This window comes from Chlorocebus sabaeus, chromosome 13 (assembly GCF_047675955.1).
Source record: "Chlorocebus sabaeus isolate Y175 chromosome 13, mChlSab1.0.hap1, whole genome shotgun sequence".
In the NCBI taxonomy this organism is placed as follows: domain Eukaryota; kingdom Metazoa; phylum Chordata; class Mammalia; order Primates; family Cercopithecidae; genus Chlorocebus; species Chlorocebus sabaeus.
The window spans coordinates 57,174,952-57,202,915 of record NC_132916.1 but is presented as its reverse complement, the minus strand read 5'-3'; the positions used below and the strand labels follow the sequence as shown (position 1 = coordinate 57,202,915).

Below are 27,964 nucleotides of genomic sequence, written 5' to 3'. Positions count from 1 at the left end.
TATGCCTGTAAAGTAATTTACCTTATAAAGAACTTCACATGAAAATACATGGAAAGGTTCTTAAATATTACCTTTCTCCTGTCCGAAACCATCCAGCACTTAGTACAGTGAATTGCATATTGGAGGCTAAACACATGTGTACTGAATGAATTCACTGAGTGAAATAAGATTAAAGAAACCTCCTGGGGCCAGGTGCTGTGGCTCAGCCTGTAATCCCAGCACTTTGGGAGGCTGAGGCGGGCGGGTCACGGGGTCAGGAGTTTGAGACCAGTCTGGCCAACGTGGTGAAACCCTGTCTCTACTAAAAATACAAAAATTAGCCAGGTGTGGTGGCAGGCGCCTGTAATCCTGGCTACTCAGGAGGCTGAGGCAGGAGAATCGCTTGAACCCAGGAGGCGGAGGTTACAGTGAGCAGAGATCACACCATTGCACTCCAGCCTGGGCCACAGAGCAAAACTCCGTCTCAAAAAAAATAAACAAAATTTTAAAAAGCCTCTTGAGTAGATGTCATACTTAAAGGAAAGCCATGTTGAGGACTACCGTAATAAATTAGCATCTGTTGTGAGTTAGTTGGAAGCTTTGAGCATCCCAGGAAATCACTTTTAATTTGAAAACTTCAAGTGTCCCTACCTTTGGGGTAGGGAGTAGAAACTAAATACAATGGATGAGTGATAAGAAATAGGAGAAAAAATTAAAACATACTCTACTGCTGCAACTCAGGAACATATAGGCTTAACTCTCATTTATTATACCATGTAGTTTTAAACATAATGAAGAAAAATTAGTCATAGCTGAAGAAAGATTTGAATAGAATCCCATTACATCGAAGGAAGAATTAAAGGAAAAAGAGAAGTAGCAAAGAGAGAAAAAAACAGAAAATAAGAAAGCAGATGGATTAGCAAGAGTAGAATAGACTAATAAAGGCTGTCGGTAGTAGCTTGTAAAGTTAACATGTTTGTTAAGTGAAAACAAGGTTGTAGGGGAGAATGGGGTTAGATGATTATATAGCTAAGTATGAAGCCTGTGCCAATAGCTTATATTTTTGGAGGGTTTTGTGTAATTATCATCTAAGTTTTCACAAGTCTTAGTAAGAATATATCTTCACATGCTTGTTTTGTAGTTTTTATCTGGTGGTTTTTTTTCTTTCTTTCTTTAGAAACAGCATCTTGCTCTGTTGCACAGGCCGATCTTGAACTCCACTGTGCCCAACCATCCACTTTTTTTTTTTTTTTTTTTGCTACCAGATGTTACCCAGAACTCTTGGGTACTGTAACAGCACACTACAGGGCTGACTTAGAGTTCAAGGAAACTAAACAAACATACTATGGAATATAATTAGAGATAATACTTCATAAGTATTATCCCGTGTAGCTGGGATTACAGGCGCCTGCCACCAAACCTGGCTGATTTTTATAAATAAACTAATTATAAACCAACTACACAGTTTTATTTTTTTTTGTTTTTGTTTTTTGTTTTTGAGATAGAGCCTCACTTTGTCGTCCAGGCTGGAGTGTAGTGGCACGATCTCGGCTCACTGCAACTTCCGCCTCCCGGGTTCAAGCAATTCTCCTGCCTCAGACTCTCGGGTAGCTGGGATTACAGGCACCTGCCACCACGCCTGGCTAATTTTTGTATTTTTAGTAGAGATAGGGTTTCACCACATTGGCCAGGCTGGTCTCAAACTCCTGACCTCAGATGATCCACCCGAATCAGCCTCCCAAAGTGCTGGGATTACAGGCATGAGCCACTGCACCTGGCCACTACACCGTAATTTATAAATGAAATAAAGAGTAGTGGCGGGTAGAGCAAAGCTTAAATTAACATTAAATTGATTCCCTTAGGATACAAAGAGGGCTTGTGTGGTTGAGACTCCAGCCCTCTCTGCTGCTTCCTCTGCTGTTATCTGTGCAACGTTTCTTTTGAAAATGGGTCCTGATGCTCTAAAATGTATTTGATGCCTGCACTTCTTATTAGGGAATCATTATAATGAAGTCAGTACCACTCCTATCCTTATAACTGAAACTACATTAAAAAAAAAAAAAAGTCCTATTTTTATAACTGGTTCTAACACTACAAATGAATGTGAAGGGCAGACTGGTGATTCCAGGACTCGATGTAGATCCTCCTCTCTACCATTTTCTGACTCTGTAGCCTTGGTCAAGAGACTTCCAATCTCTGGATCTCAGGTACTTCATCTGCAAAATGAAGTAGGCAATTATACGAGATCCCTTTAAGCACTTTTTCGGTTTCAGTATTCTACATCATTATTTTCAAACAATTTTCACTGTTAGTAAATGTTGAACATCTATGCTGTCTGCTATATTAGTTTTCTGATTTCACTTGACTTTATCCACATGACTATGAGCTGTAGTTAATGCCCGCTTCCCTCCTATGTCTCCAACTTACAGATGATGTCTTCATTTGTAAATAACAGCTATTGCTTTTTTTTTTTGAGACGGAGTCTCGGTCTGCTGCCCAGGCTGGAGTACAGTGGCCGGATCTCAGCTCACTGCAAGCTCCGCCTCCCGGGTTCCCGCCATTCTCCTGTCTCAGCCTCCCGAGTAGCTGGGACTACAGGCGCCCGCCGCCTCGCCCGGCTAGTTTTTTGTATTTTTAGTAGAGACGGGGTTTCACCGTGTTAGCCAGGATGGTCTCGATCTCCTGACCTCGTGATCCGCCCGTCTCGGCCTCCCAAAGTGCTGGGATTACAGGCTTGAGCCACCGCGCCCGGCCTTGCTTTTTAAATATTAGAATAAGTAAGCATGTTCATTGTAGGAGATTTGAATAATACTGTGTCAGTGATAATTCTTTCCAAGCAGCAGAATGAGCTGTGGCCAACATTTTAAAATGAATTCGTTGGAAATGTACTGGATGGCCCAGAGAATAGAACAGTTTGTTTGAGCAGCCAGGTCTAGGGAATAGTAAGAATAGAACGGTTTGTTTGAGCAGTCAGGTCTAGGGAATGGTAGGAATGTAATAGTTCCAGGGGTCTCGGTTATAGGACCTCATCAAAAGTCTCTTAAGGCAGTGCTTTACAAAATGACTATCTATCTGAGGATTTTTCACTCAATTCATCACAGATTATTAGTTTAATAAAATACAACAAATATTAATTAGTAGGAGGTTCTGCAAGACTATCCTTCTTGCAGATAACTAATGTAACTCTGAAAATGTATCAAAACAAAAAATAACTACCTGAAGACACTGGAGAGTGACGGAATTTGGGGATAGATGTGGGGACCAACACTGAGAGGAAGGAATGACACTGGCTTATTTTCCATTTTTATGAGTGTTAGCATGAGGACACCCTTAGTCAGTGCTACATGGAACAACTAATAGAGTTCCTCAGTTGTAATACCTTAAAAACCAGAGAACAGAGTTGTATTAGTCAGGGTTCTCTAGAAGGACAGAACCAATGGAATATATATATTTTTATATGTATATAAAAATATAACATATTATATATTGCATTTTATATGTTGTGCATATTATATATTATATATGTTATATATTATATTTTATATGTTATATATGTATATAACATATAAAATATTATATATATATTTTGTATATATATGTATATTTTTTGAGACAGAGTTTTGCTCTGTTGCCCAGATTGGAGTACAATGGCATGATCTCAGCTCACTGCAACTTCTGCCTCCTGGGTTCAAGCGATTCTCCTGCTTCAGCGTCCTGAGTAGCTGGGATTACAGGCATGTGCCACCATGCCTGGCTAATTTTTATATTTTTAGTAGAGACGGGGTTTCACCATGTTGGCCAGGCTGCTCTCAAACTTCTGACCTCAGATGATCTACCCACCTCAGACTCCCAAAGTGCTGGGATTACAGGCGTGAGCCACCGCACCCGAACCATATATATAAGGGGAGTTTATTAAGTATTAACTTACACAATCACAGTGTCCCACAATAGGCCATCTGCAGGTTGAGGAGCAAGGAGAACCAATCCGAGTCCCAAAACTGAAGAACTTGGAGTCCAATGTTCAAGGGCAGGAAGCATCCAGCATGGAAGAAAGGTATAGGCCGAGAGGCTAGGCCAGTTTCTCTTTTCACATTTTCTAACTGCTTATATTCTAGCCAGACTGGCAGCTGATTAGATGATGCCCACCCAGATTAATGGTGGGTCTGCCTTTCCTGGCCCACTGACTCAAATGTTAATCTCCTTTGGCAACACCCTCACAGACACACCCAGGATCAATACTTTGTATCCTTCAATCCAATCAAGTTGACACCCAGTATTATCCATCACAAGAGTTTAGAATAACCATGGCACTGGAAATTGAAGAAAGTGGGGAAATCCTAGAAAGGAGAGAGCCAGAGAGGGGAAAACCAGAATTTTCCATGTATACTCTGCCTCAATCTCTGGCTGAACCCTGAACTACACATACATAGGGTAGCACGGTGGCTTATGCCTGTAATCCCAGCACTTTGGGAAGCTGAGGCAGGTGGATCATAAGGTCAGGAGTTCAACTTGATTAAACTTGGTTAACCAATTGAACTCCTGACTAACTTGGTTAAACTCCCTCTCTACTAAAAATACAATATTAGTTGGGCATGGTGGAGCATTACTGTAATCTCAGCTACTCAGGAGGCTGAGACAGGAGAAGCGTTTAAAACCTGGAAGGCGGAGGTTGCAGTGAACTGAGGTCACGCCACCGCACTCCAGCCTGGGCAACAAGAGCGAAACTCCATCTCAAAGAAAAAAAAAAGAGAGAGAGAGAGAGAGAGAAAATAATATTCAAAACCTTCCCAAATTTGGTGAAACACATAAATTCAGATTCAAGAAGCCCAGTGAACCCCAAGAAGAATAAATACACACAGGTATACACACCTGGGCATATCATAAGTGAGATATTAAAACTCAAAGATAAAATTACAGTAGTATTTGGGGGAAAAAAGACATATACAGGAAACCAATAATACAAAATTCAACTAATTTCTCTCAAAAGATAGGAGCCAAATGATAACAGAATCACATCTTGAAAGGGCTGAAAGACAACTTTTTACCCATATTTCTATATTCAATAAAAGGCCCTTCCAGAACGAAGACAAAATGATGACATTCAGAGCTAAACAAAAACTAACAGAACTAATCACCAGAAGATTCATACTTGAAGAAATGTTACAGAAAGTTATTCATGTTGAAGAAAAATGATACCTGATGGAAAATTTAGATGTTCCAGAAGGAATGAAGATCACTGAAAATGGTCAATATGTGAGTAAATTTCAGAATATTTTTCTTTTTGATTAAACAGTACATATGGCTAAAGTAAAAATTATAATATTGCATGATGAACTTTGTGTCTTCATAGATATAATCCGTATGACAACTAAGAATGAAGGATGAAGGGAGAAGAGGTGGCTGCTGGGTAAGGCCGTCTCTATGAGTCTAACAATCTGCAAGGTTCTTACATTTTACATGAAGTGCTGCAATATTAGCTCTAAGTGGACCAGGAGAGTTAAGAATGTGTATATTGTAATCCCTAAGCAATGACTAAAAATAGTTGAAATATAGTTAAAATGATAACATATAAATTGCAATGGAATTTCAAAATATTTTTTTCCCAAATAAGCCAAAATAAGGTTAAAAAAAAAAAAGAAACAAATGAATAAAAAACAGATGGGAAGATATAAGACAAATAGTAAAATGGTAGACATAAACCCAATCCCATCAATACTTACCTTATATGTAAGTAGACTATCTTCTCAAATTAATACATGTTAATACTGGAGGAGGGGAAGTTTTTGACTTGTTTTATGAGTGCAGAATTACTTACTACCAAAGCCTGACAAAAGAAAATAAAAAGAAATTACAGATCAACATTACTCATAAGCGTACACAAAAAAATCTTTAACAAAATATTAGCAAATTTATCCAGCAATATATAAAAAAGAGACTACTTCTTGACCAAGCAAGATTTATCTCAAGAATGCAAGGTTAACATTAGACAATTAACCTTAGACAATTGATCAGTGTAATTTAATATATTAACAGAATAAAGAAGAAAAATCATGTACAGTAGACGCAGAAGTACTATTGGATAAAATTTAACACAAATTCATTTTAAAATTTCTCAACACATTAGGAATAGAAGATAGCATCCTTAATCCTCTGAAAGGCGCATGTGAAAAATCTACAGCTAACTTCGTACTTTATAGTGGAAGACCAAGTGTTTTTCCTGTGAGATTGGGAACAAAGTGAGGCTGTCATTCCCACCACATTTATTCACCATTTTACTGGGCATCCTAGTGAGTGCAATAGAATAAGTGAAAGAAACAAAAGCGTACATTTCAAAAAGGAAGAAGTAAAGCTCTATTCACAGATGGCATAATTGTTTATGTAGAAAATCTAATAGAATCTACACAACAATGACTAGAACTAATTAGGGAATTTAGCAAGATTGCAGGATACCATATTCATACAAAAGTTCATTTACTTTTATATATAATCAGCAAATTGTTGGAAATTTAAATGTAAAAATACCATTTTTAGTAGCTTCTAAAACTAAGGTATTTTGGAATAAATTTAACATGAAGCATGTAATACCTACACCATGAAAAATGTGAAAATGTTATGAAAGAAATATCTTTATAATTGGAGAGATATACTGTGTTCATGGATTAAAAGCTTAATAGTGATTCAATATCAGTTCTCCCCAAATTGATACATGGAGTAAAAAAAATACCAGTAAGAATTCCACCAGGTTGTTTGGAGAATATGAGAGCTAATTGTGACATTTCTCTAGAAATTCAAAGTAACCAAAATATTCAAACCACTCTTGAAAAGAAGAACGTAGTTGGACACTTTTTACTGCCTGACTTCAAACATGTCGGGTCTTGATATGCAATGGAAGCAAGTGAGTGGAAGAAGCCAGCACCACCTAAAACCTCTTCTGGTGAGAGTGGCAGCATTCTTGAGGAGTGGGGATGATATTCTAACTACAATGTCTTATACCTGGCTCCAGTGGTATTGGCAGCATGTGCTGGAGATGTACGTCCAGCAGGGTTGCAGTGCTATGCATACTGGACCACTTAGGTGGTGTGACTTTAGGCACTTAGCCTCTAAGTGGTATGCGTGATCCTCCTGATGATACTATGTGTTACCTAATAATCAATGATAAATTCATTTTCTGCTTAAATTAGCCAATGTTGCTTTTTTAAATTAGCAACAGAGAACCCTGACTGATAGAAGTGCTAGGAAGAAAAATAGAAAGGTGAAAGGACAAAGGATGACTGGGGCTGTATTTGGATAAGGGGATAAGAATGAATTTCTTAGCTGGGCACCGTGGCTCACGCCTGTAATCCCAGCACTTTGGGAGGCTGAGGCAGGTGGATTACCCGAGGTCGAGAGTTCAAGACCAGGCTGACCAACATGGAGAAACCCCATCTCTATTAAAAATACAAAATTAGCCAGACATGGTGGCACATGCCTGTAGTCCCAGCTACTCGGGAAGCTGAGGCAGGAGAACCACTTGAACCCAGGAGGCGGAGGTTGCCGTGAGCCAAGATGGCACCATTGCTCTCCAGCCTGGGCAACAAGAGTGAAACTCCATCTCAAAGAAAAAAAAAAAAAGAATGAATGTCTTGGTCAGGTGTGGTGGCTCACAGCAGTAATCAGTAATCACAGCACTTTGGGGAACCAGGGCAGATGGATTGCCTGAGTCCAGGAGTTTGACACCAACCTGGGCAACATGGTGAAACCTCGTCTCTATTATTAAATAAATAAATAATAAAGATTGAATTTCTCTGAGGAGGTGGCATTTAAACAAAGACTATATTACTCCGTTTTAGTTTGTAAAGAAAAAAAATACTCTATATGTGTATATATGTCTATGAATAGATAATTGTGGTAGGCTGATAATGGATTCCAAAGATACATCCACATCCTAATCCCTGAAGCCTGTAAATGTTACTTTATATGAAAAAAAGGGTCTGTGCAGATGTGATTAAATTGGAGAACTTGAGATGAAGAGATCATCCTGGATTATCCAGGTGGGCCCTAAATTAATTCAAAATATCCTTACAAGAGACTGGCAAACGAAGATGACACACAGAAGAGAAGAGGCACAGTGATCCCAGAGACAGAGATTAGGGTGATGCAGCACAAAATGCCAATAGTCACTAGAAGCTTCAAGGGGCAAGAAACAGACTCTTCCCTAGAGCCTCTAGAGGGAACATGATCCTGCTGACACCTGATTTTGGCTCAGTGAAACTGATGTTGAACTTCTGGCCTCCAGGACCTTGTTCTAAGCTACCCAATTTGTGGTGATTTGTACAGCAGCCCCAGAAAACGAACACAGTAATAATATTTGATTATAAAATTGATGATCTGAAGGGAGAATGACAGGTAGAGATTAGAGGAAGAGAGGAGGATAGGGATATGAATAGCCTTGATGTAAATTAAAAATAGATGGACACATAAGAACACAGATTCTTTTTGAGAACATAAAGAACAAGATTTGCATTAAACGTGCAAGAATGATTGCAAATGGGGAGAGGAATGAGAATGGAGATATAAGGAAATAGATGGCAACAGAAATGAAACATTCAGTTGGCAAGATACAGTTGGCAAGATTCGGTTGGCAAAAATTCAGATGGCAAGGTACAATTAGGGATACTTCCTATAAGATGGAGGGGAAAAAAAAGAAAAAATAATAACTAGACAGGCGTGGCGGCACATACCTATAGTCCCACCTACTCAGGAGGCTGAAGTGGGAGGATCAGTTGAGCCCAGGAGGTTGAGGCTGGAGAGAGCCATGATAGTGTCATGGTAGTGGTAGCTTGGGCAACAGAGTGAGACCCTGTCTAAAAAAAAAAAAAAAAAAAAAAAAGAGAGAGAGAGAAGAAAAAGGGAAATAAGAGGACCAGTTTGGGTGAGCCAATATCCACATAAAGCACAGTCCAGAAAGAAAATAAAAGAGGAAATGTAATCATCAAATAAATCGTTCAAGAAAATTTCCCTCTACAGATGTTAGATTGAAGAGAAAGCATAGAGTTAAATGAGATTGGAGAAACTGTCAGGGGTTAGAGCATAAAGATTTCACAAGGCTACTTTAGGGAACCTTTGCTAGAGTGAAACTTTTCTTTTCTCTTTTCTTTTCTTTTTTCTTTTCTCTTCTTTTCTTTTAGACAGGGTCTTGCTCTGTTGCCAGGCTGGAGTGCAGTGGTGTGATCTCGGCTCACTGCAACCTCCTGGGTTCAAGCGATTCCACTGCCTCAGCCTCCTGAGTACCTGGGACTACAGGCGTGTAACACCACGCTGGCTAATTTTTTGTATTTTAGTAGAGATGGGGTTTCACCATGTTGGCCAGGATGGTCTCGATCTCCTGACCTCGTGATCTGCCCACCTGGGCCTCCCAAAGTGCTGGGATTACAGGTATGAGTCACCACGCCCAGCCTAGAGTGGAACTTTCTGTTCAGAGTGGTTCTCTAGGTTCTCCTTCACAACTCGCCCACTGGGGAATTTTTACATAACCTTCAAGAACCAAGGTAACATCACTTCCTCAGGAAGTCATCCAGGACCCATTTGCCAAAGTAAATGGTTCTTGCAATATGTTTATATACAACCGATTGCATTATAATAGATTATTAGTGTGAATTTCATCTGCTAGAAGGTGTGCTACTTGAGGGCAGAGTCTGGATGGGTTCATTCATCTTTAAATTGATAATGCCTGGCACAAAGTGCTAATTCAGTCTTTTGTTTTGGTTTGGCTTCAAATCAAGAATTTCCCAGTCCTTAAACTTCTTTTTATTTATTTATTTAAGAAGGAGTTTCACTTTTTCACCCAGGCTGGAGTGAAGAGGCCCAGTAATTACAAATTTACTATCCACCATCCCATGTATTGGAATCAACCTTGTACAGTGGATCTGAGGCAGATTCTCAGTTGATAAAGCCACCCTCACACAATTCTTTGGGATCTTGCCTCACTGTAACCTCTGCCTCAAATGATTCTCCTGCCTCATCCTCCTGAGTAGCTGGGATTACAGGTACCCGCCACCACGCCCAGCTATTGTTTTTTTTTTTTTTTTGTAGTTTTAGTATAGACAGAGTTTCACCATGTTGACCAGGCTGGTCTAGAACTCCTGACCTCAGGTGATCTGCCCACCTTGGCCTCCCAAAGTGCTGGGATTACAGGCATGAGCCACTGCGCCCAGCTAGTCCTAGTCCTCAAGATTTAACACTTCCCAAATGGTAAAAAAGGTGAAAATAAGTGAAACCTATTTTTTGTGCAAGAAAACTGTGAGTGTGAGAGTAAGGTAGTAGCCATCATGTTCATGTGCTAGCTACTAACACACTTTATCGCCAATGCTCACAGCCACTCTACAAGATAAACATTATAATCTCAGTTGTACAGATAGAGAAACTGACCTTGTCATCCAAAGTTACACACAGCCAGTAAGTGCTCTGACTTGAAACCCCGGCACCTACCTCCAGAGGTCGCACTCCTAGCCACTTCACCATGCTTCGTTAGTATTCTTGCAAATATTTTTCGACTACAGGTGCTTCATATTGGTTAATTCATTTCCAGTTCAATAGTGTCTGGCTTCAATAATTACGAACACTACCGCATTTACCCACTGTGAAAAATAATTCACTCTTTCAAAGGTCCTGTATAAACCTAATTTTCTAATTCACTTTTGTGTCTTTCAGTTGACGTACTCCCTACCTTTTCTGTTTCTACGTAAGCTTCCTTTCTTTCGTTTCGTAGGAATAAATTGAACTTATTTTAAGATAGAGGGGGGTACAACTGTATGGAATATAGATTCATCTTTTTTCACTCTCTCTCTCTCACAGAATGAAAAAGGACACCATGATATAGCAGCTGAGGTGGTGGATTAAGATAATGGGGGGGGCAAAAAAAAAAAAAAAAAAAGGAGCCTTGCTCCACCCCTGCCCCGCCCCCGGCCGCCTCCGGGGGACGCAGAGTCCTGGAAGGCTTTGCGGAGCTCCGGGCTGGGCGGATCGCTGCCCACAGGGAGTCGGGAATGCCAGGTTCCAGCTGAGCAGCGGTCGCCCGCCGGAGTGCCAGTGGCTCCTTGGAGGTCGAGTCCAAGGACGTGGCTTGAACTCGGGAGGTGGGGCTCAGGACTCCACGCACCAGGGATGGACGCGCCGGGTGACCTGGAGGGCCCACGCGCACCAGGAGGTGACCATGAATTGAGTGGCCGGGAGCCCGGAGCCCAGCGGCGGCTTCGGGCCTGTCTCTTTAGCAACGACTGAATTGCTTTTAGCTTGATTCGTTTCCGAGAGATTGGAAAAGGCTGGGGCCTGATCGTGGGGTTCGGGCCAGCGTTTCTTTTCTCTCTGGACGGGGCAAAGTTCCAGGACTGGATGTGTGTCACGGTATCTAATGACATTCTAACCTATGCCTCTGCTTTTAAGTACTGTGTGTTTAATGCATTCAAATAAGTATGCCATTAGGCAAATGTAAAACGTTACCTTTCAAGTACCCAGTGTTGTTGCCTTTGTTTTTAACTTTCATTTCCCTTTCTCATCTACTACAAACAATTTACAAAGATTCATAAGACTTCCTCATATTGCACAGATTTTTTTTCCCCTTCTGGACTGCAATGGCAACCTCTGACAAATAGAGCAAAGCAAATATATTTTTCTTAAGTTTTTCCTAAAAACAGTTTAATTTATAAGTGGCTGATAGATTTGCTTGGATATTTGGAACTCTGAGTAATTGATTTAGTGTTTTTAAATGACAATTTAGCCCTGGAAATGTGTTAAATTAGCTGATGCAAAAGACTAGTAATTAGGGTAAGAAAAGTATTGATTTGTGAATTTTGGGACTTGTCTATCCAGAAGCATACCATTGTAAACATTAATTCACCAGCTGAATGATTTCGCTTATTTTCTCCTATTTACACTTCATTTGACTTCAATATTGCCTTAGAAATCTTTGTGGGTTTTTTGTTTGTTTGTTTATTTGTTTGTTGGTACAGAGTCTCCCTCTGTTGCCCAGGCTGGAGTGCAGTAGCGGGATCTCCGCTCACTGCAAGCTCGGCCTCCCGGGTTCACGCCATACTCCTGTCTTAGCTTCCCGAGTAGCTGGGAGTACAGGTGCCCGCCACCACGTGCCCAGCTAATTTTTTTGTATTTTTAGTACAGACCGGGTTTCACCGTGTTAGCCAGGATGGTCTCTATCTCCTGACCTCATGATCCGCCTGCTTCGGCCTCCCAAAGTGCTGTGATTACAGGCGTGAGCCACTGCGCCCGGCCAGAAATCTTAATAAGTTAACATTACATGCTTGAAACATTGAGTTCATGTAGCATATGATTCAAGTAACTTGAGAAAATAAGGACATTATGCTTCAGAGAGCATCACCCTTTGGAGATCACCCTGCCACCTCATCTTTCTTGAAGGGTTATTAAAGACCAGAGAAACAGACTTTAAAGTGAAGGTGAAACAGATCAGATAGCTTGATGATTTCTGCATTTAAATTCTAGTAAAGAATAGTATGTAAATAAAAGCAGTATGTTTTCAAAACTGCAGTAATGTACAAGGATTGTGTTCCATTTGATCAAATGTGCTATATTCAAAATAGCCCTAAGCTCAGCAAATGATATCTTCAGAGTGCAACATATGTGCACAGAAATCACATTTGTGTATTTTGATCAGTAGTCTCAATTATATACCTAATTGCTGCATGTTTGCATTCAAGGTGATGATCCTGCAGGAAGTGCAGGAGAGACTCCCAGGTGGCTTTCGAGAGAACAGGTTTTTGTACTGATATCGGCAGCTTCGATGAACTTGGGTTCCATGATGTGCTATTCTATACTTGGACCCTTTTTCCCCAAGGAGGTAAGACATTTTTAAATCCTTAGTGTGGGGAAAAGAAAGAGATCAGACTGTTACTGTGTCTATATAGAAAGAAGTAGACATAAGAGACTCCATTTTGTTCTGTATTTGAGATGCCGTTAATCTGTGACCCTACCCCCAACCTTGTCCTTGGAAGAGACATGTGCTGTGGTGACTCAAGGTTTACTGGATTTTGGGCTGTGCAGGGTGTGCTTTGTTAAACAAGTGCCTGAAGGCAGTATGCTTGTGAAAAGTCATCACCATTCTCTTAATCTCAACTACCCAGGGACACGTACACTGCCAAAAGTCACAGGGACCTCTGCCTAGGAAAGCTAGGTATTGTCCAAGGTTTCTCCCCATGTGATAGTCTGAAATATGGCCTCATGGGAAGGAGAAGACCTGATTGTCCCCCAGCCTGACACCCGTGAAGGGTCTATGCTGAGGAGGACTAGTATAAGGGGAAAGAAGGTCTCTTGGCAGTTGAGATAGAGAAAAGCATCTGTCTCCTGCCTGTCCCTGGGCAATGGAACATCTCGGTGTAAAACCGGATTGTTCTGTTTACTGAGAAAGGAGAAAACCGCCTTAGGGCTGAAGGTGGGATATGTTAGAGGCAATGCTGCTCTTTATGCACTAAAAAGGTTTATGGAGATGTTTGCATATGCATATCAAGGCACAGCACTTTTCCTTAAACTTGTTCATGTCACAGAGATCTTTATTCATATGTCTTACTGCTGACCTTCTCCCTATGATGATCCTATTATCCTGCCACTTCCCTTTTTCTAAGATGGTAAAGATAATGATCAATAAATAGTGAGGGAACTCAGAGACCTGTGCCGGCGCGGGTCCTCTGTATGCTGAACACTTCTTTCTCTATACTTTGTCTCTGTGTCTCATTTCTTTTCTCAAGTCTCTCGTTCCACCTAATGAGAAACGCCCTCAGGTGTGGAGGGGCAGGCCACCCCTTCACCTAGGAGCTCTGTTTTTCTTTTTCCTTTTTTTTTTTTTTTAAGCCGTTTGAATTATTTTATTTTATAGTATATAAAATGTAAAAATCTACATATAGGACAGATGGTATATAGAACTCCAGCCAACAGAATACTTCTTATAGAATGCTTGATACCAGGAAAAAAAAATCCAGTCAGAAAGAACATCTTCTTGGGAGGTAATTCACCTAAAAGTAGTTGATCTTCTGAGAATTACTTTGCTTACCCTGTAGTCTGATTAATCCTTATTTGGTTTCTGCAGCTGAAAAAAAAGGAGTGCACTGAATAACTGAGATTCAAGTATCACTGCAATAGGTCTGTGTTAAGACAGTAACTATTTTCTTGAGGTTTTATCCACATTTTAGAATTAGGACGTTTTGATTCCTGCCCCCACTTCCTTTTTTTTTTTTTTCTTTTGAGACAGTTTCGCTCTTGTTGCCCAGGCTGGAGTGCAAAGTTGCGATCTCAGCTCACTGCAACCTCTGCCTCCCTGGTTCAAGTGATTCTTCTGCCTCAGCCTCCTGAGTGGTTGGAATTACCGGCGCCTACCACCACGTCTGGGTAATTTTTGTAGTTTTAGTAGAGATGGGGTTTCGCCATGTTGGGCAGCCTGGCCTCGATCTCCTGACCTCAGGTGATCTGCTCACCTTGGCCTCCCAAAGTGCTGGGGTAACAGGTGTGAGCCACCATGCCCAGCCCCTGCCCCACTCCATATTCCCTCTTTTAACTTGAATTTCTATGGATCCTAGCAGCAATGTTTATGCAAGGGAGGAATTCTGATTAATAGGGCTTGTTCCTTCTAGGCATAGCCTTTTATGTGGTGTTAGGATTTATTGACACAGATTCAAAGATAATAATCCCTAGAAAGTCCAGCTGGATTCTGGATGTCAATAGGATATAGTATGAAATGAATATGACTGGCTTGGAGTGTAGACAACATATCCATGTGTTTTATTTTGTTCTTTTTGCCAGATCCTTGGTTCACAGTGCAGTGGCGGCTTCATAGTCCTCCAGCTGCCTTTAAAACATGTAGTCCTTCATTCTGTGTGATACAAAAGAAGATAAAGTGGCTTCTCTGCTAAAGGAACAATATTGCCATATACCCATACAGTGCTCTCTGGCTTTTAGTACACATTACCCCTCATTTATCCATTTGATCCCTGCAACAACCGCATACAGAATCTTGAGAATCTCAGCATGTTGCAAATGAAGAAACAGTCTCAGAAGTTGTGACTTGCCCAATTCACTTCTATTAAGTAGAGGTTTAATGAGTTCCTTCTCTAGAGCAGGCAAAGCATGGGATGTGTTAGGGTAGAATAAAAAAATCAGGGAAATGGTTCTCTCTTGTCCACCCATTGGGAGTGAAAAAATATGGGGAAAAGAAAAGGTCCCAATGATTTGGATATCCCTTAAGAAAAGGATTTCCAGAATGTTATAAGACTGGTTTTTGGGGTTTTTTTCTGTTTTTACATTATCATTTTCTTCTGGCTTCCCTCTATCCATACTAATGTTATAAGACCCTCGAAAGAAGAATGGTTAATTGTGTCATACATGGAGTGGGGATAGGAGAAGAAAGGGCGGTACTGAAAGGAACTCTCAGGATAAATTTAACATGGGCCTTTTTTTTTTTTTTTTTTTTTTTTTTTTTTTTTGAGGCAGGGTTTCACTCTGTCACTGAGGCTGGAAGTGCAGTGGCATGATCAGGGTTCACTGCTGCCTCAACCTTCCAGGCTCAAGAGATCCTTTTGCCTCAGCCCCGTGAGGAGCTGGGGCACAGGCATGTGCCACCACGCCTAGCTATTTTTTTTCTATTTTTAGTAGAAATGGGGTTTCACCATGTTGCCCAGGCTGACCTTGAACTCCTGAGCTCAAGCGATCTGCCCACCACGGCCTCTCAAAATGCTGGGATTACAGGTGTGAGCCACGGCACCTGGCCTAAGGTGGGTCCTAAGAAATGTTAATTCTTATCGTGAACAACAGAGATGGAGGTGTTCTAGGTATAGTCACAGGAATTGCAGAGTGAATGGCATGTTCCTGGGGAAGAGCAGACAGCTTCTTGATGTGGCTCGAGCCTGGGGTGAAGTGAGGTCTAATAGGAGACAGTGGATCTGAGGAGGCAGGCCGGAGATAGAAAGAAGGGCACTTGTCAAGGACTTAGTCAGTGGGCAGTCATCAGTGGTGTCTGAGCAAGACAAAGCAGTCTGGCCAGACTTGGGATTTGTAAATATTAATAATAATGCTAGGCACAGTGGCTCCCACCTGTAATCCCAGCACTTTGGGAGGCCGACGGGAGGATCACCTGAGGTCAGGAGTTCGAGACCAGCCTGGCCAACATGATGAAACCCTGTCTGTACTAAAAATACAAAAATTACCCAGGCGTGGTGGCACGTGCCTGTAGTTCCAGCTACTCAGGAGGCTGAGGCAGGAGAATCGCTTGAACCCAAGGGGCCGAGGTTGCAGTGAGCCGAGATCGTGCCACTGCACTCCAGCCTGGTGACAGAGTGTGGCTCTGTCTCAAAAAATTTTTTTTTTTAAATAATAAGAGCCTGTGGAATTGAGATGGAGAAGAATTGGAGTGAGTGAATCAACCAGTGGGAAGGGCATTTCCTAGCTCAGCTGGAATTCAGTGAGTGCAAATAACGTTAGTTTCCTCTAAGTGAATAGGGACAAAGGAAAACCAGGCTATGGGTGTGTGCTTTTTAAGCTTTTGACTGAGTGTTTTGCTTATAGAAAATGTTGACTAAAGAAAAAAGTCAAGCTTTTAAAGAATTAAAGTTCATTTTGTTCAGGAGTCTTACTGAGAACTACAGGCTGAGTATTTTAGTTCCCAGTTCATATACAGGTGGTGGAGATTCAGTACGCGCAAGATCACATCACAGTTTAGGTGTAGGAGTATATCTGGTTATAGATTACGAACGTACTTTTGGTAATAGTTTATAAAAGCCTAATCACAACCCTGTTAGATGTTATCTTATGTGTAGGAAAAGGCAAGGCTGGGGCCTTTATCATTTAAGGAATGTAATAGCTCAGGCAAGAGATGTGGGGGGCCATGTGCTCTATCCTGCTCTGTCTTCAACTCATCCCTCCCAAGAGCTGCATGTTGTCACAGAGTCAGGGGTTTTGTGACATTGTGCTGGCAAGCAGAAGTGAGCAAAGTGTGGCTTCTTACATTTGCTACTTTGTCTCGCCGCGCAGAGGGAAGGCAGAAAGAAAGGAGACAGAGGCAGGAGAGAGAACATTCTAATTTTAAAAGCTGTAAATATGAAGAGCAGGCTTTGACTTTTCATTTCTGATTAAAATCTTACGGTCAACAAATGCATTGGTGAAGCCTCACCCTTCCTCCTGCATGTTCTGCCATCTTTCTTATTAGCTAAACTAACTGGGCAAAGGAAAAACAGTGCCTTTCCTAAATTCTGGTGTGGGCTTCCTACTTCTCGTCATAATTTTTCTTGCCACCCTCATCCTTGGTCAGAGAACCAGAAATTGCTTATTTATTAATTATTTATTTATATATTTATTTATTTATTGAGACAGAGCCTCGCTCCGTCATGCCCAGGCTGGAGTGCAGTGGCATGATCTCGGCTCACTGCAACCTCCGCCTCCCAGGTTCAAGTGATTCTCCCACCTCAGTCTCCCAAGTAGCTGGGATTACAGGTGCATGTCACCACACCCAGCTAGTTGTTTTGTATTTTTTAGTAGAAATGGGGTTTCATCATATTGGCCAGGCTGGTCTTGAACTCCTGACCTCAGGTGATCCGCCTGCCTTGGCCTCCTAAAGTGCTGGAATTACAGGCATGAGCCACTGTGCCCGGCCTAGAAATTGCTCTTAATAGCTGTTTTTGCTTTCCTAATGTGAAGCAGGATCCGTGTTCCAAAAATGGCATTTGGCTGCTGCCGTAGCATGTGGTTCTAGCACATCCTGTGTCAGCATTCCATTTCTACAGTGAATATGGGAACATGCACACGATGGAAGCTGTAATGGCTTACGACCTTGTAACCTTTGCAAGTCCCTCTCCTCATCTATAAATGAGGCCAGCTAAAAATACATCCCTTATTTAATTGTTGTTAGATACCATGTAAAATGGCACTTAATAGAGATCCTGGCTCATAATGAGGGTCTAGTAAGTATTAATTGCTATAGGCATTTATATATTTTCTGCTAGATTCTAAATTAAGTACTTATTGGAACTATTATGCATTGATAATGTAACTTGACTAATGAATGTTTGTCTTTCTTTTCTTTCTTTCTTTCCTTTTTTTCTTTCTTTTTCTTTCTTTTCTTTTCTTTTCTTTTTCTTTTTTTTTTTTTTGAGACAGAGTCTCGCTCTGTCACCCAGGCTGGAGTGCAGTGGCACAATCTCGGCTCACTGCAACCCCTGACTCCTGGGTTCAAGCAATTCTCCTTCCTCAGTCTCCTGTGTAGCTGGGATTACAGACATGTGCCACCACACCTGGCTAATTTTTGTATTTTTAGTAGAGACGGGGTTTCACCATGCTGGCCAGGTGGGTCTCGAACTCCTGACCTCAAGTGATTCTCCCACCTCGGCCTCCCAAAGTGCTGGGATTACAGGTGTGAGCCACTGTGCCCAACATGAATATTTTTCTTATGCCTTAATTGACTCCTTTCACAACATTTTCTTTTTGAGGAACCTGATCCATGTGTAGTAGAAATGTAGACCTCATGCTCCAGTCAATGTACAGCATAACCATTTGTTACAGTGCCATTAAAGGTATTTTAATGAACTCTCTCGTATCCACACCATTATTTCCTATGGTTATTAGTACATGGAAAGGGAATGGCTAGTTATGAAGCCCAAGAATTAGGGGCTTAAATCTTTCCCAAGCCATTACTGTGGAGCTGTGGGCCCATCCTCTCTGCCTTCATGCACCACCAACTGCTTAGGGACATTTCTGAGGACTTCCTAGAGTAAGAGGGAAGCCCTTCCTAAAATTTAGCTTAGAACAACAGAGTTCACTTCTCTGGCTTCCTGTGGTATGACGCTATGAGAAATGTATGGTTTATTTAAAGAGGCACAGTCTGACATGGAAAAAGACATCCTTGAAAAAGACAAAGATTGAATGATGATAGTATCTTTACATGGGAAGGGATGGAGAAAATTTTTATCGTAAATTGTACTTAGAGAGAAAAGGTAAAGAAAGGCAATCATGGTTGTAGAGAATGGATGTTGAAGAGTGCAAAAGTGTGTGTGCATGTGTGCATTTCTGTATTAATTATGAAGTTATTTGCAAAAATCCAAAGCTCTGCCTAAAGGATGGATCTAAACTGGACTCTTCTGACCATAAATATTCACTGCTGGTACAATGCCTTATATATACACAAGATGGTCAATATATGACAGTTCAGGCTTTGCCTTTGTAGTATGCTAAGTGGCCAGTCTTATCTTAAAGAAATTAAACTCGTATTGATTCCTTAAATTTCTATAGCTAGAATCTGATTTAAGGATCTGCCGTAGTTCCAGGACTTGACAAAGTTTTTTAAACTTTCTATTTTTATATGTGAATGTAGTTGTGTATCACAGTGGTAGCATTTGAAGTTCAAAAGAAGTAGATTTAGGATAAACATTACCTGTAGCAAATCTTAGGAGCTCACTGATAGAATAGGCTATAAACATTAGTAACTGTAATTGATGGATGATAAACTACCTTGGCTGTTTCAGGAGAACGTAGAATGTCAGGGGAGCATCTCTCACCTGTGTTGTTGATGACAGGAAGGAAAACTGTCTTCTCCAAACTGTCAGGTAATTGGTATTACTGTCAGAAACAGAGACCTAGACTGATTGGGCCTTGGTCTGACCCATGTGCCAACTCATGGAACTTCCTCTTCTTGAGTTTGAAGACTGGCCAGTGATTTTTGTTTTGTTTCCTATAATTGAATGTGATACCCAAAAGGAAGTGTGTCTAAATCAGCTGTTTCCTCGGTCCTGTGACTATGCAATAGAGCCCAAATTTCCTTAACCAAGGCATTTTTTGTGTTTGTTTATACACTCTAATTCTGACTTTTGCCAGCTAAAGCTAACAATTCTTTATAGGCATGGTGAGTGAATTATTTTCATGTAAGAGACTATGGTTTACTATCTAAACTATTACTAATTTCCCTTCCTTCCCCACCCCATTTATTTTAAAAGAATAATCTTTTTGAAACTGATATGCAGATAAAGTTCAAAAGAAGATGATGCTCTGATCTATTATTCCCATTTTTCCATATTGATGCTATTTTTTCTTTGAAACTTTGTTTCCATTTCTATTACTTAAAGGCTGAAAAGAAGGGAACCAGCAACACGATTATCGGTATGATCTTTGGATGTTTTGCTTTGTTCGAGTTGCTGGCATGCTTGGTATTTGGAAACTATGTAAGTATAAAGTTCATATGCACATCTTAATTTTTAAAAATTATATGATGAATTATTTTAGTTTACTAATCTAGAATTTGCATCGATACTGAAATAACCATGGTTATAATTTTATAAATTGTGCCACTGTTGACAGTTCCTTCCTCAGATTTGATTGATTTTTAACTCTTTCCATGTTTTTAAGCAATGAGCACTGTCACTATATTAAAGAATTATTATAATATATTAACTGTACATGTCTTCCCCCATCCTATATTTTCCAATACAGTGGATTTGTTTCTATCAGTATAGACTTTCAGAAGTCATAAATTTACCACTCTTCTTTGACATTTATTATAGCTTGTACATATTGGAGCAAAATTTATGTTTGTAGCAGGAATGTTTGTCTCAGGAGGAGTTACAATTCTCTTTGGGTAAGTCATTTTCTGATTATATTTGGGAGCTTGAACAGATTTTGTAATCCATCTTCTGTTTAAATTGTTAAAGGTTCTTTAAGTCAATGGTTCCATTATTGTCTGTCAAATGCATAGCATGTGACTAATGGCAGAAGTTGAGTAAGTAGAGAACAGGGATAAATGGCATTGATTTTAAGGCAACAGGCCTCTGGGGGATCTCCTTGATGCTTGCTACTGAGCCTATTCATTAGGACTCCTGTGATTGTGAGTGACAGAAACTTAACTCACTTTTCTGAGTTACAGAAACGTGCTAGTTTTAGTAAAAAAGTGAATTTCTTTAATAAAGTGTCAACTCAAAAAATATCAGAATACAGATTTGAAACGATGTCATGAGAAATTTTTCCTCTTGTGATTTGAACAAGCTCTCCCCTTTAGATGGCAAGGTGACCCCTAGCAGTTTCAGTAGAAAGTGCCAGTTGCCTAGTAGTTCCTATTAGAGTCACAGAAGGAAGCCCCACTGACCTGACCTTTGCTGATGGCTGTAGCCAGGGGGAAAGAATGTTCTGCTTGACCAGGCCAGGTCACATGCTCAGTTCAGAGCATGGAATAGAATGGTTTCCCCCATTGCTACTTCCCGAAAAAGGAAAAATGAGTGCCAGTGACAAAACAGATGTGAAAGTTCTTAAGCTTAGAGTTCTTAAACCAGCAGCGTAATGCCAAATAATATGGAAGAGCTTATATAAGTACATGGGAACACAGAGGAATAACAGTATAGTAAGATTATAATGAAGTAAACTCAAGAAAACTGTTAAATGAAATGGGGTTAAAAATTTTTTGGAAGGGTCTTTTTTTTTCTTTCTTTATTCCTTTTTTTTTTTTTTAGTTTGAGTCCTACCATGGGAGAGATCTGAAACTGAGTTCTCTCTTCTATATGGGTCTTGTCAGAGTGATTCTACGTGTTATTCTTCTTTTTCTTTTTCTTTTTTTTTTTTTTTTTTTTGAGACGATGTCTTGCCCTGTTTCCCAGGCTGGAGTGCAGTAGTGCGATCTCGGCTCACTGCAACCTCTGCCTCCCAGGTTCAAACGACTCTCCTGCCTCAACTTTCCAAGAAGCTGGGATTACAGGTGCTTGCCACCATGCCCAGTTAATTTTTGTATTTTTTAGTAGAGATGGGATTTCGCCATGTTGTCCAGGCTGGTCTCCAGCTCCTGACCTCGGGGCATATGCCTGCCTCGACCACTCAAAGTGCTGGAATTACAGGCATAAGTCACCACACCGATTCTACATATTCTAGAAAGGTTTATTTGGTACTATCACCTGGGGGACCAGTTATATCGCAGAACAGGGCAACTAAGCTGTTGTTATGACTCAAATTGTTACCAAAAAAAGAAAAAGGGTAATTTTCTCCTACTGAAAAGACAGCAAAGCAACTCTTTTAAAAAAAAATTGTATTCTAAAGTGATTTATTCTAATAACTATGGGTGAGGTACTACTCTTTTTAGTGAGTACAGTTAAAAAGGAAAAAAATGAAAACTAGCTTGGCATTTGAGAATTGTCTTATTCCTTTTTAGTGTATTGGACCGAGTCCCAGATGGACCAGTATTTATTGCTATGTGTTTTCTAGTGAGAGTAATGGATGCAGTTAGCTTTGCTGCAGCAGTGACTGCATCTTCTTCTATCCTGGCAAAGGCTTTTCCAAATAACGTGGCTACAGTATTGGTATGTATTTTATAAGTATTTCCCACTTTCCTTTGAGTGTAGGCCAACATATTTGCCCTTCCAAGTTAAAGCTGGGATCCATTCTTCTATACTTGCATTTCTGTACTCTCTGTATTATTGTTGCCTTTCACCCCGAGTTCGACTAGCAGCAAGCCTGTCAATAAATGTAACACTGGTGTTACTTAGGTGCTCTTCCTGGTTTTAGAATTCCCTGAATGGGCAGTTTGACAGGTAAATGTGGTCCAAATCAGTCATTCTTTTTACCACTTAAAAAAAAAAATTCCTTGGTAGTTTTTTTTGCTGTCTACCTACAGCGTAGATTGTGGTTGAGCTGCCTGAAGTATTCCTCTGCCTTAGAAAAAGAGTTATCCCTAGTGGCAAAATAATCAATTCATACTAAAGTCCTTCCTCTACTTTCCCCAGATTTATGCACGGGATCTTAGAAATCATCTCAAAGTCCTTAAGTGCTTCTGTGCTGTCTATCTGAGGATGCTTTTGCATTTTGATGTAAAATGGTGGCATCATATTGACATGTGCTTTTGTATACTGCTTAGATGCTTATAGAACTGGTATTAGTGACATATTAGATTCCCATCCCATCCATAGGCAGCTGCCTCTCTGACCCCCAAGAAGTCTTTTCTATTATAGCTCTCTCTCTCTGGGCCCATGCGCTTCTGAAAGACTCATATCAGAGTCTGTATGGTGCCCTTATAGCGTTTAATTGTTCTCTTAGACTTCAGAATCTAATCAGCTTAGTAACAAGGACTCCCTTATTTACTCATTTAATACTGTAGTTTGAAAATTTTTACTATCAGGTAAACGCTTTGCTGTGTAAATACTTATTCCCACTTTTTGTTAAGCATTTATGTATATAGCTGGATAAGTTTATGTTAGATTCTGTTGCCATTTGGCAGGTATACAATTTACATTTCCAGAAAATATATTTCTCTAGAAAGGGAGGAAAAAAAATATGTTTTTCTGAGAAAGGGCTCAGAAGAACACTAGTCTGTTGATATGCCCTATAAGATAAGGGTTTATGGCTAAGCAGGTTTGGAGAGTGCTATCTGCTGCCTCTAACTTAGAGATGCCTAGTTCACATTAATGTCTTCAGACCTTGAAAATCTTGGAGTAGGATTACTTTATTAGATGTTCTACAACGCACTTTAACTATGGAACCACTTTTTTCTATCTTTTCTTTCTTTCCTTCCTTCCTTCCTTCCTTCCTTCCTTCCTTCCTTCCTTCCTTCCTTCCCTCCCTCCCTCCCTCACTCCCTCCTTTCTTTCTTTCTTTCTTTCTTTCTTTCTTTCTTTCTTTCTTTCTTTCTTTCTTTCTTTCTTTCTTTCTTTCTTTCTTTCTCTCTCTCTCTCTCTTTCTCTCTCTCTCTTTCTTTCTTTTTTTTTTTTTTTTTTTTGAGATGGAGTCTAGCTCTGTCGCCCAGGCTGGAGTGCAGTGGCCGGATCTCAGCTCACTGCAAGCTCCGCCTCCCGGGTTTACGCCATTCTCCTGCCTCAGCCTCCCGAGTAGCTGGGACTACAGGCGCCCGCCACCTCGCCCGGCTAGTTTTTTGTATTTTTTAGTAGAGACGGGGTTTCACCGTGTTAGCCAGGATGGTCTCGATCTCCTGACCTCGTGATCCGCCCGTCTCGGCCTCCCAAAGTGCTGGGATTACAGGCTTGAGCCACTGCGCCCGGCCTTTTCTTTCTTTCTTTCTTTCTTTCTTTCTTTCTTTCTTTCTTTCTTTCTTTCTTTCTTTCTTTCTTTCTTTCTTTCTTTCTTTCTTTCTTTCTTTCTTTCTTTCTTTCTTTCTCTTTCTTTCTTTCTTTCTTTCTTTCTTTCTTTCTTTCTTTCTTTCTTTCTTTCTTTCTTTCTCTCTCTCTCTCTCTCTCTCTCTCTCTCTCTCTCTCTTTCTCTCTTTCTTTTTCTTTCTTTTTCTGAGACAGGGTCTTGCTGAGTTGCCCAGGCTGGTCTTCAATTCCTGGCCTCAAGCAATCCTACCACTTTGGCCTTCCAAGGTGGCTGGGATTACGAGTGTGAGCCACCACGCCTGGCTGGAACTATTTTTTCAAACAAACAAGACTTGTTGATCTCTTAAAGAGCTGGTATTCTGTGGAACACTCTGGAAAGCGCTACCTAATAAATTCCTACGATAATGATAATAGTCCATTGGATCTTCTGATCAGCAAGAGACACCAGTGTTGCTATACCAAGTTTCTGTATAAAATTGCAGCCAACAGCTAACACACTAACATGGTAATTGATCTGGATGGCCTTATTGTGATTAAAGAATTTCAGTTTCTTTTTGAAGTGTTGAAAGTTATTAATAGAATATTTTTGTGTACTCTGTAAGGTCTGAGGATATAAGGTTGCAAGCCACAGATCTCTGTTTAAGGTCCCTAAAAACTAGATTGATTTAAAATGTTACAATATCTATAGTGGTAAACCCTTTTTTTTTTCCATAGCATTGTTTTGTTTAACTTTAAACAAAATAATTTTATATTGTACAAAATTCGAAAGTTACAGAAGGGAACATAGAATATAGTAAATATATTCTACATATAACTGTTGCTCAGCCTTTTTATACACACCAGTTGTGCAGGTGCCCAGCCCTCCATCCCCTTAGGGAAGGCAACAGATATTGTAGGTTTCTTCCAGAGAAATTCCACATATATGTATGTACACACTGACACACACACACACACACTGAGAGAGAGAGAGAGCGCACAAGCGAGAGAGCATGATTTGCCTCCCCCTTTTTTCTTTTTATTTTTTTACTTGGACAGGACTATTGCATTATCCCTCTTTTTTCTTTACACAAATGGTAGCATACCATATGTACCATTCAGCACCTCACTGGTTACACCAACAATGAAATCATCTTGGAGATCTTCCTGTACCTACATATAAGGAACTTTCTTACTCTTTACTTTTCTTACTGGCTGTATAGTATTTCACTGTGTGGATATAACCTGGTTTACTTACATCGTTGATCAATATTTAGATTATTTTCATCTTTTGCTATTGCAAAACTCTGCTATAGTGCATAAGCTTATATACATACCATGTCACATCTGCATGTCTATACTTGTAAGTTAATTTTTTACAAGTGGAATTCTGCGTCATGAGATATGTGCCTTAATTTGCCAAATTGCCAAATTGCCTACTGGTGTTCACTTGCTAGCATAGAGCATTCGATAGGAAATAGGTGAAAATTGGTATCTTGTGGTTTAAATTTGCTCATTTCATTTCTTTTAAAAAGTGAGGGTGAACTTCCAAAATATCTTTGTATTCCACTCTATGTGTCAACAGTTTATTTATAGCATTTGCCCATTTTTCTTTTCCTCATTGTAGCTCTCATGATGTATTTGGGGAATTAGTTCTTTGCCATTTTTTTCTCTGTTCTTCATTTATCTTTTGATTTTTTTTATGCATAGTTTTCATATTTTCACGTAATCAGATTTGTCAATCTTTTTTATCTTCTGGTGTTTTATGTCACAATTACAATACCTTCCCTATGATAACAATTTTTTAAATACTCCCATATTTTATTTTTCTAATAGTTTTATGATTTCAATATGTGCATTTAAATTTTGAGTCCATCTTGGGAGTGTGTGTATGTAAATTATGAAGAAGACAGAATTTCGTTTTTTTTAGATAGTACCTTGTTAATTCTTCAAATGAAGTATTTAAACTGATTTTTTCTTTTTCTCATTTTAAGGGAAGTCTTGAGACATTTTCTGGACTGGGGCTAATACTAGGTCCTCCTCTAGGTGGCTTTTTATATCAGTCCTTTGGCTATGAAGTGCCCTTTATTGTTCTGGGATGCATCGTTTTGCTGATGGTACCACTGAATATGTATATTTTACCCAATTATGGTAAGTCCACACTTATGACTCATTTTAAGAACCTTAAATATATGTTTATACCTTTGTAAGGGACCAGTTTACCAGATATTGTTTTATTTTATATAATCAAAAGTAGCTTTTAAAAATAACTGATTATTTTTTCAGTAATGCAGGCAATTAGTTTATATGAATTTCTGTAAATTAAAAATTCTTTCCAACCTTTAGAGCTAGCAAATATTTAACTTCTGATCATAAACCATTACCATATGCTGTGTCTATGAGAGATTTTCTTGGACTGAACTAAATATCAAAGCCAGAAGTTTCTGTGGGCCACACATAGCCCAATGTTCCTAGAAGGCTATAAGCTAAGAGAATAATGCCCATCCTTCTTTCCCAGTGGTCCTTGCAGCTGTCTTCACAGAGTAGCTCAGATACAAGGATGTAGATTCAGGTGTTCTCTTTTAATAGTGTTTTTAAAAAATTATGAACTGGGCCGGACACAGTGGCTCATGCCTGTAATCACAGCACTTTGGGATGCTAAGGCTGGTAGATCACTTGAGGCCAAGGGTTCGAGACCAGCCTGGCCAACATGGTGAAACCCTGTGTCTACTACAAGTACAAAAATTAGCTGGGCATGGTGGTGCACACCTGTAGTCCAAGCTACTCGGGAGGCTAAGGCATGAGAATCGCTTGAACCCAGGAGGTGGAGGTTGCAGTGAGCCAAGATTGTGCCATTGCATTCCAGCCTGGGTGACAGAGTGAGACTGTGTCCGCCCCCGCAAAAAAATTATAAACTGGTATTTAAAAAAAATCTCTAGTATTGATAATATTAAGGCTGTAAATGTAGATTTAAGTATTCCCAATTAGTACTACTTTTAAAGATTGTTATTATTTGGTCAGGTACAGTGGCTCATGCCTGTAATCCCAGCACTTTGGGAGGCTGAGGCAGGTAGATCACCTGAGGTCAGGAGTTCGAGACCAGCCTGGCCAACCTGGTGAAACCCCGTCTCTACTAAAAATACAAAAATTAGCCAGGCATGGTGGTGCATGCCTGTAATCCCAGCTACTCAGGAGGCTGAGACAGGAGAATTGCTTGAACCCAGGAGGCGGAAGTTGAGTGAGCCAAGATCACGGCACTGCACTCCAGCCTGGGCAGGAGAGTGAGACTCTGTCTCAAAAAAAAAAAAAATTGTTATTGTTTTAGAAGAGTTTATAGATAGATGCTAAAAAATCAAATAAATTTTAAAAATTACTGATATTGGCAGAATTTTTTATTTTATAAGTTCTGCCCATTTCTTTACCACCTTTTAGACCCATAGACAATGTGGCTTTAGCATTGGGTGGCTAAGAATCATTCATTATATCTGCTCACCAGGTCCCCTCTCCTATACTGCTCTAAAAAAAAAAATACTTCTAAAATAGAGTCATGGACGTGTCAATTATCTTATTAAAATCTTTAAATCTAGTAAGTTTAAGAGATCTATTGTACATCATGGCGACTATAGTTAATAACAACATATTGTACACTTGAAAATTGTCAATAGTAGATTTTAAGTGTTCTTACCATTAAAAAAAAGTATGTGAGGCAAAGCATGTTAATTAGCTTCATTTAGTTATTCCACAATGTATACATATATCAAAATATAATGTTTTATACCATAAATAGAGACAATTTTTACTTATTTTTTAAAATAAAAAATCCTTAAATCCATGAAATATGAACTTTATCCTGAAAGCCATTGGGAGCTATTGTTAGATTTTTTGTTTTTTTTTGAAACGGAGTCTGTCACCCTGGCTGGAGTGTAGTGGTGTAATCTTGGCTCACTTCA

General features: G+C 39.9%; 1 protein-coding gene and 1 long non-coding RNA gene across 10 annotated transcripts in view; one reads left to right on the top strand and one right to left on the bottom strand.

Moving 5' to 3' along the window:
* Nucleotides 1-134: 134 nt before the first annotated feature.
* LOC103240350 (uncharacterized) lies at nucleotides 135-10,810 on the bottom strand. Its single transcript, XR_499935.3, has 3 exons — nucleotides 10,447-10,810; nucleotides 5,700-5,803; nucleotides 135-2,195 (listed from the first exon to the last, which is right to left on the bottom strand). It is a non-coding gene; the product is annotated as an uncharacterized lncRNA (long non-coding RNA).
* Nucleotides 10,811-10,963: 153 nt separating this feature from the next.
* SLC18B1 (solute carrier family 18 member B1) overlaps nucleotides 10,964-27,964 on the top strand; it is a 30,075-nt gene continuing 13,074 nt past the window's right edge. For 2 of the 9 annotated variants that reach the window (XR_499934.3, XM_008006999.3), the window contains exons 1-6: nucleotides 10,964-11,164; nucleotides 12,687-12,826; nucleotides 20,082-20,177; nucleotides 20,517-20,590; nucleotides 22,145-22,292; nucleotides 26,009-26,165. Coding sequence is in view for 8 of the 9 variants with exons in the window: in XM_008006999.3 (XP_008005190.3) it covers nucleotides 11,122-11,164; nucleotides 12,687-12,826; nucleotides 20,082-20,177; nucleotides 20,517-20,590; nucleotides 22,145-22,292; nucleotides 26,009-26,165 (658 nt within the window). In the remaining variant the exon portion in view is untranslated. Of the gene's footprint in view, nucleotides 11,362-12,686; nucleotides 12,827-14,226; nucleotides 14,368-19,484; nucleotides 19,566-20,081; nucleotides 20,178-20,516; nucleotides 20,591-22,144; nucleotides 22,293-26,008; nucleotides 26,166-27,964 lie in introns of those variants that run through there. The other 7 variants (XM_073022483.1, XM_073022482.1, XM_008007000.3 and 4 more) reach the window with 7 other exon arrangements.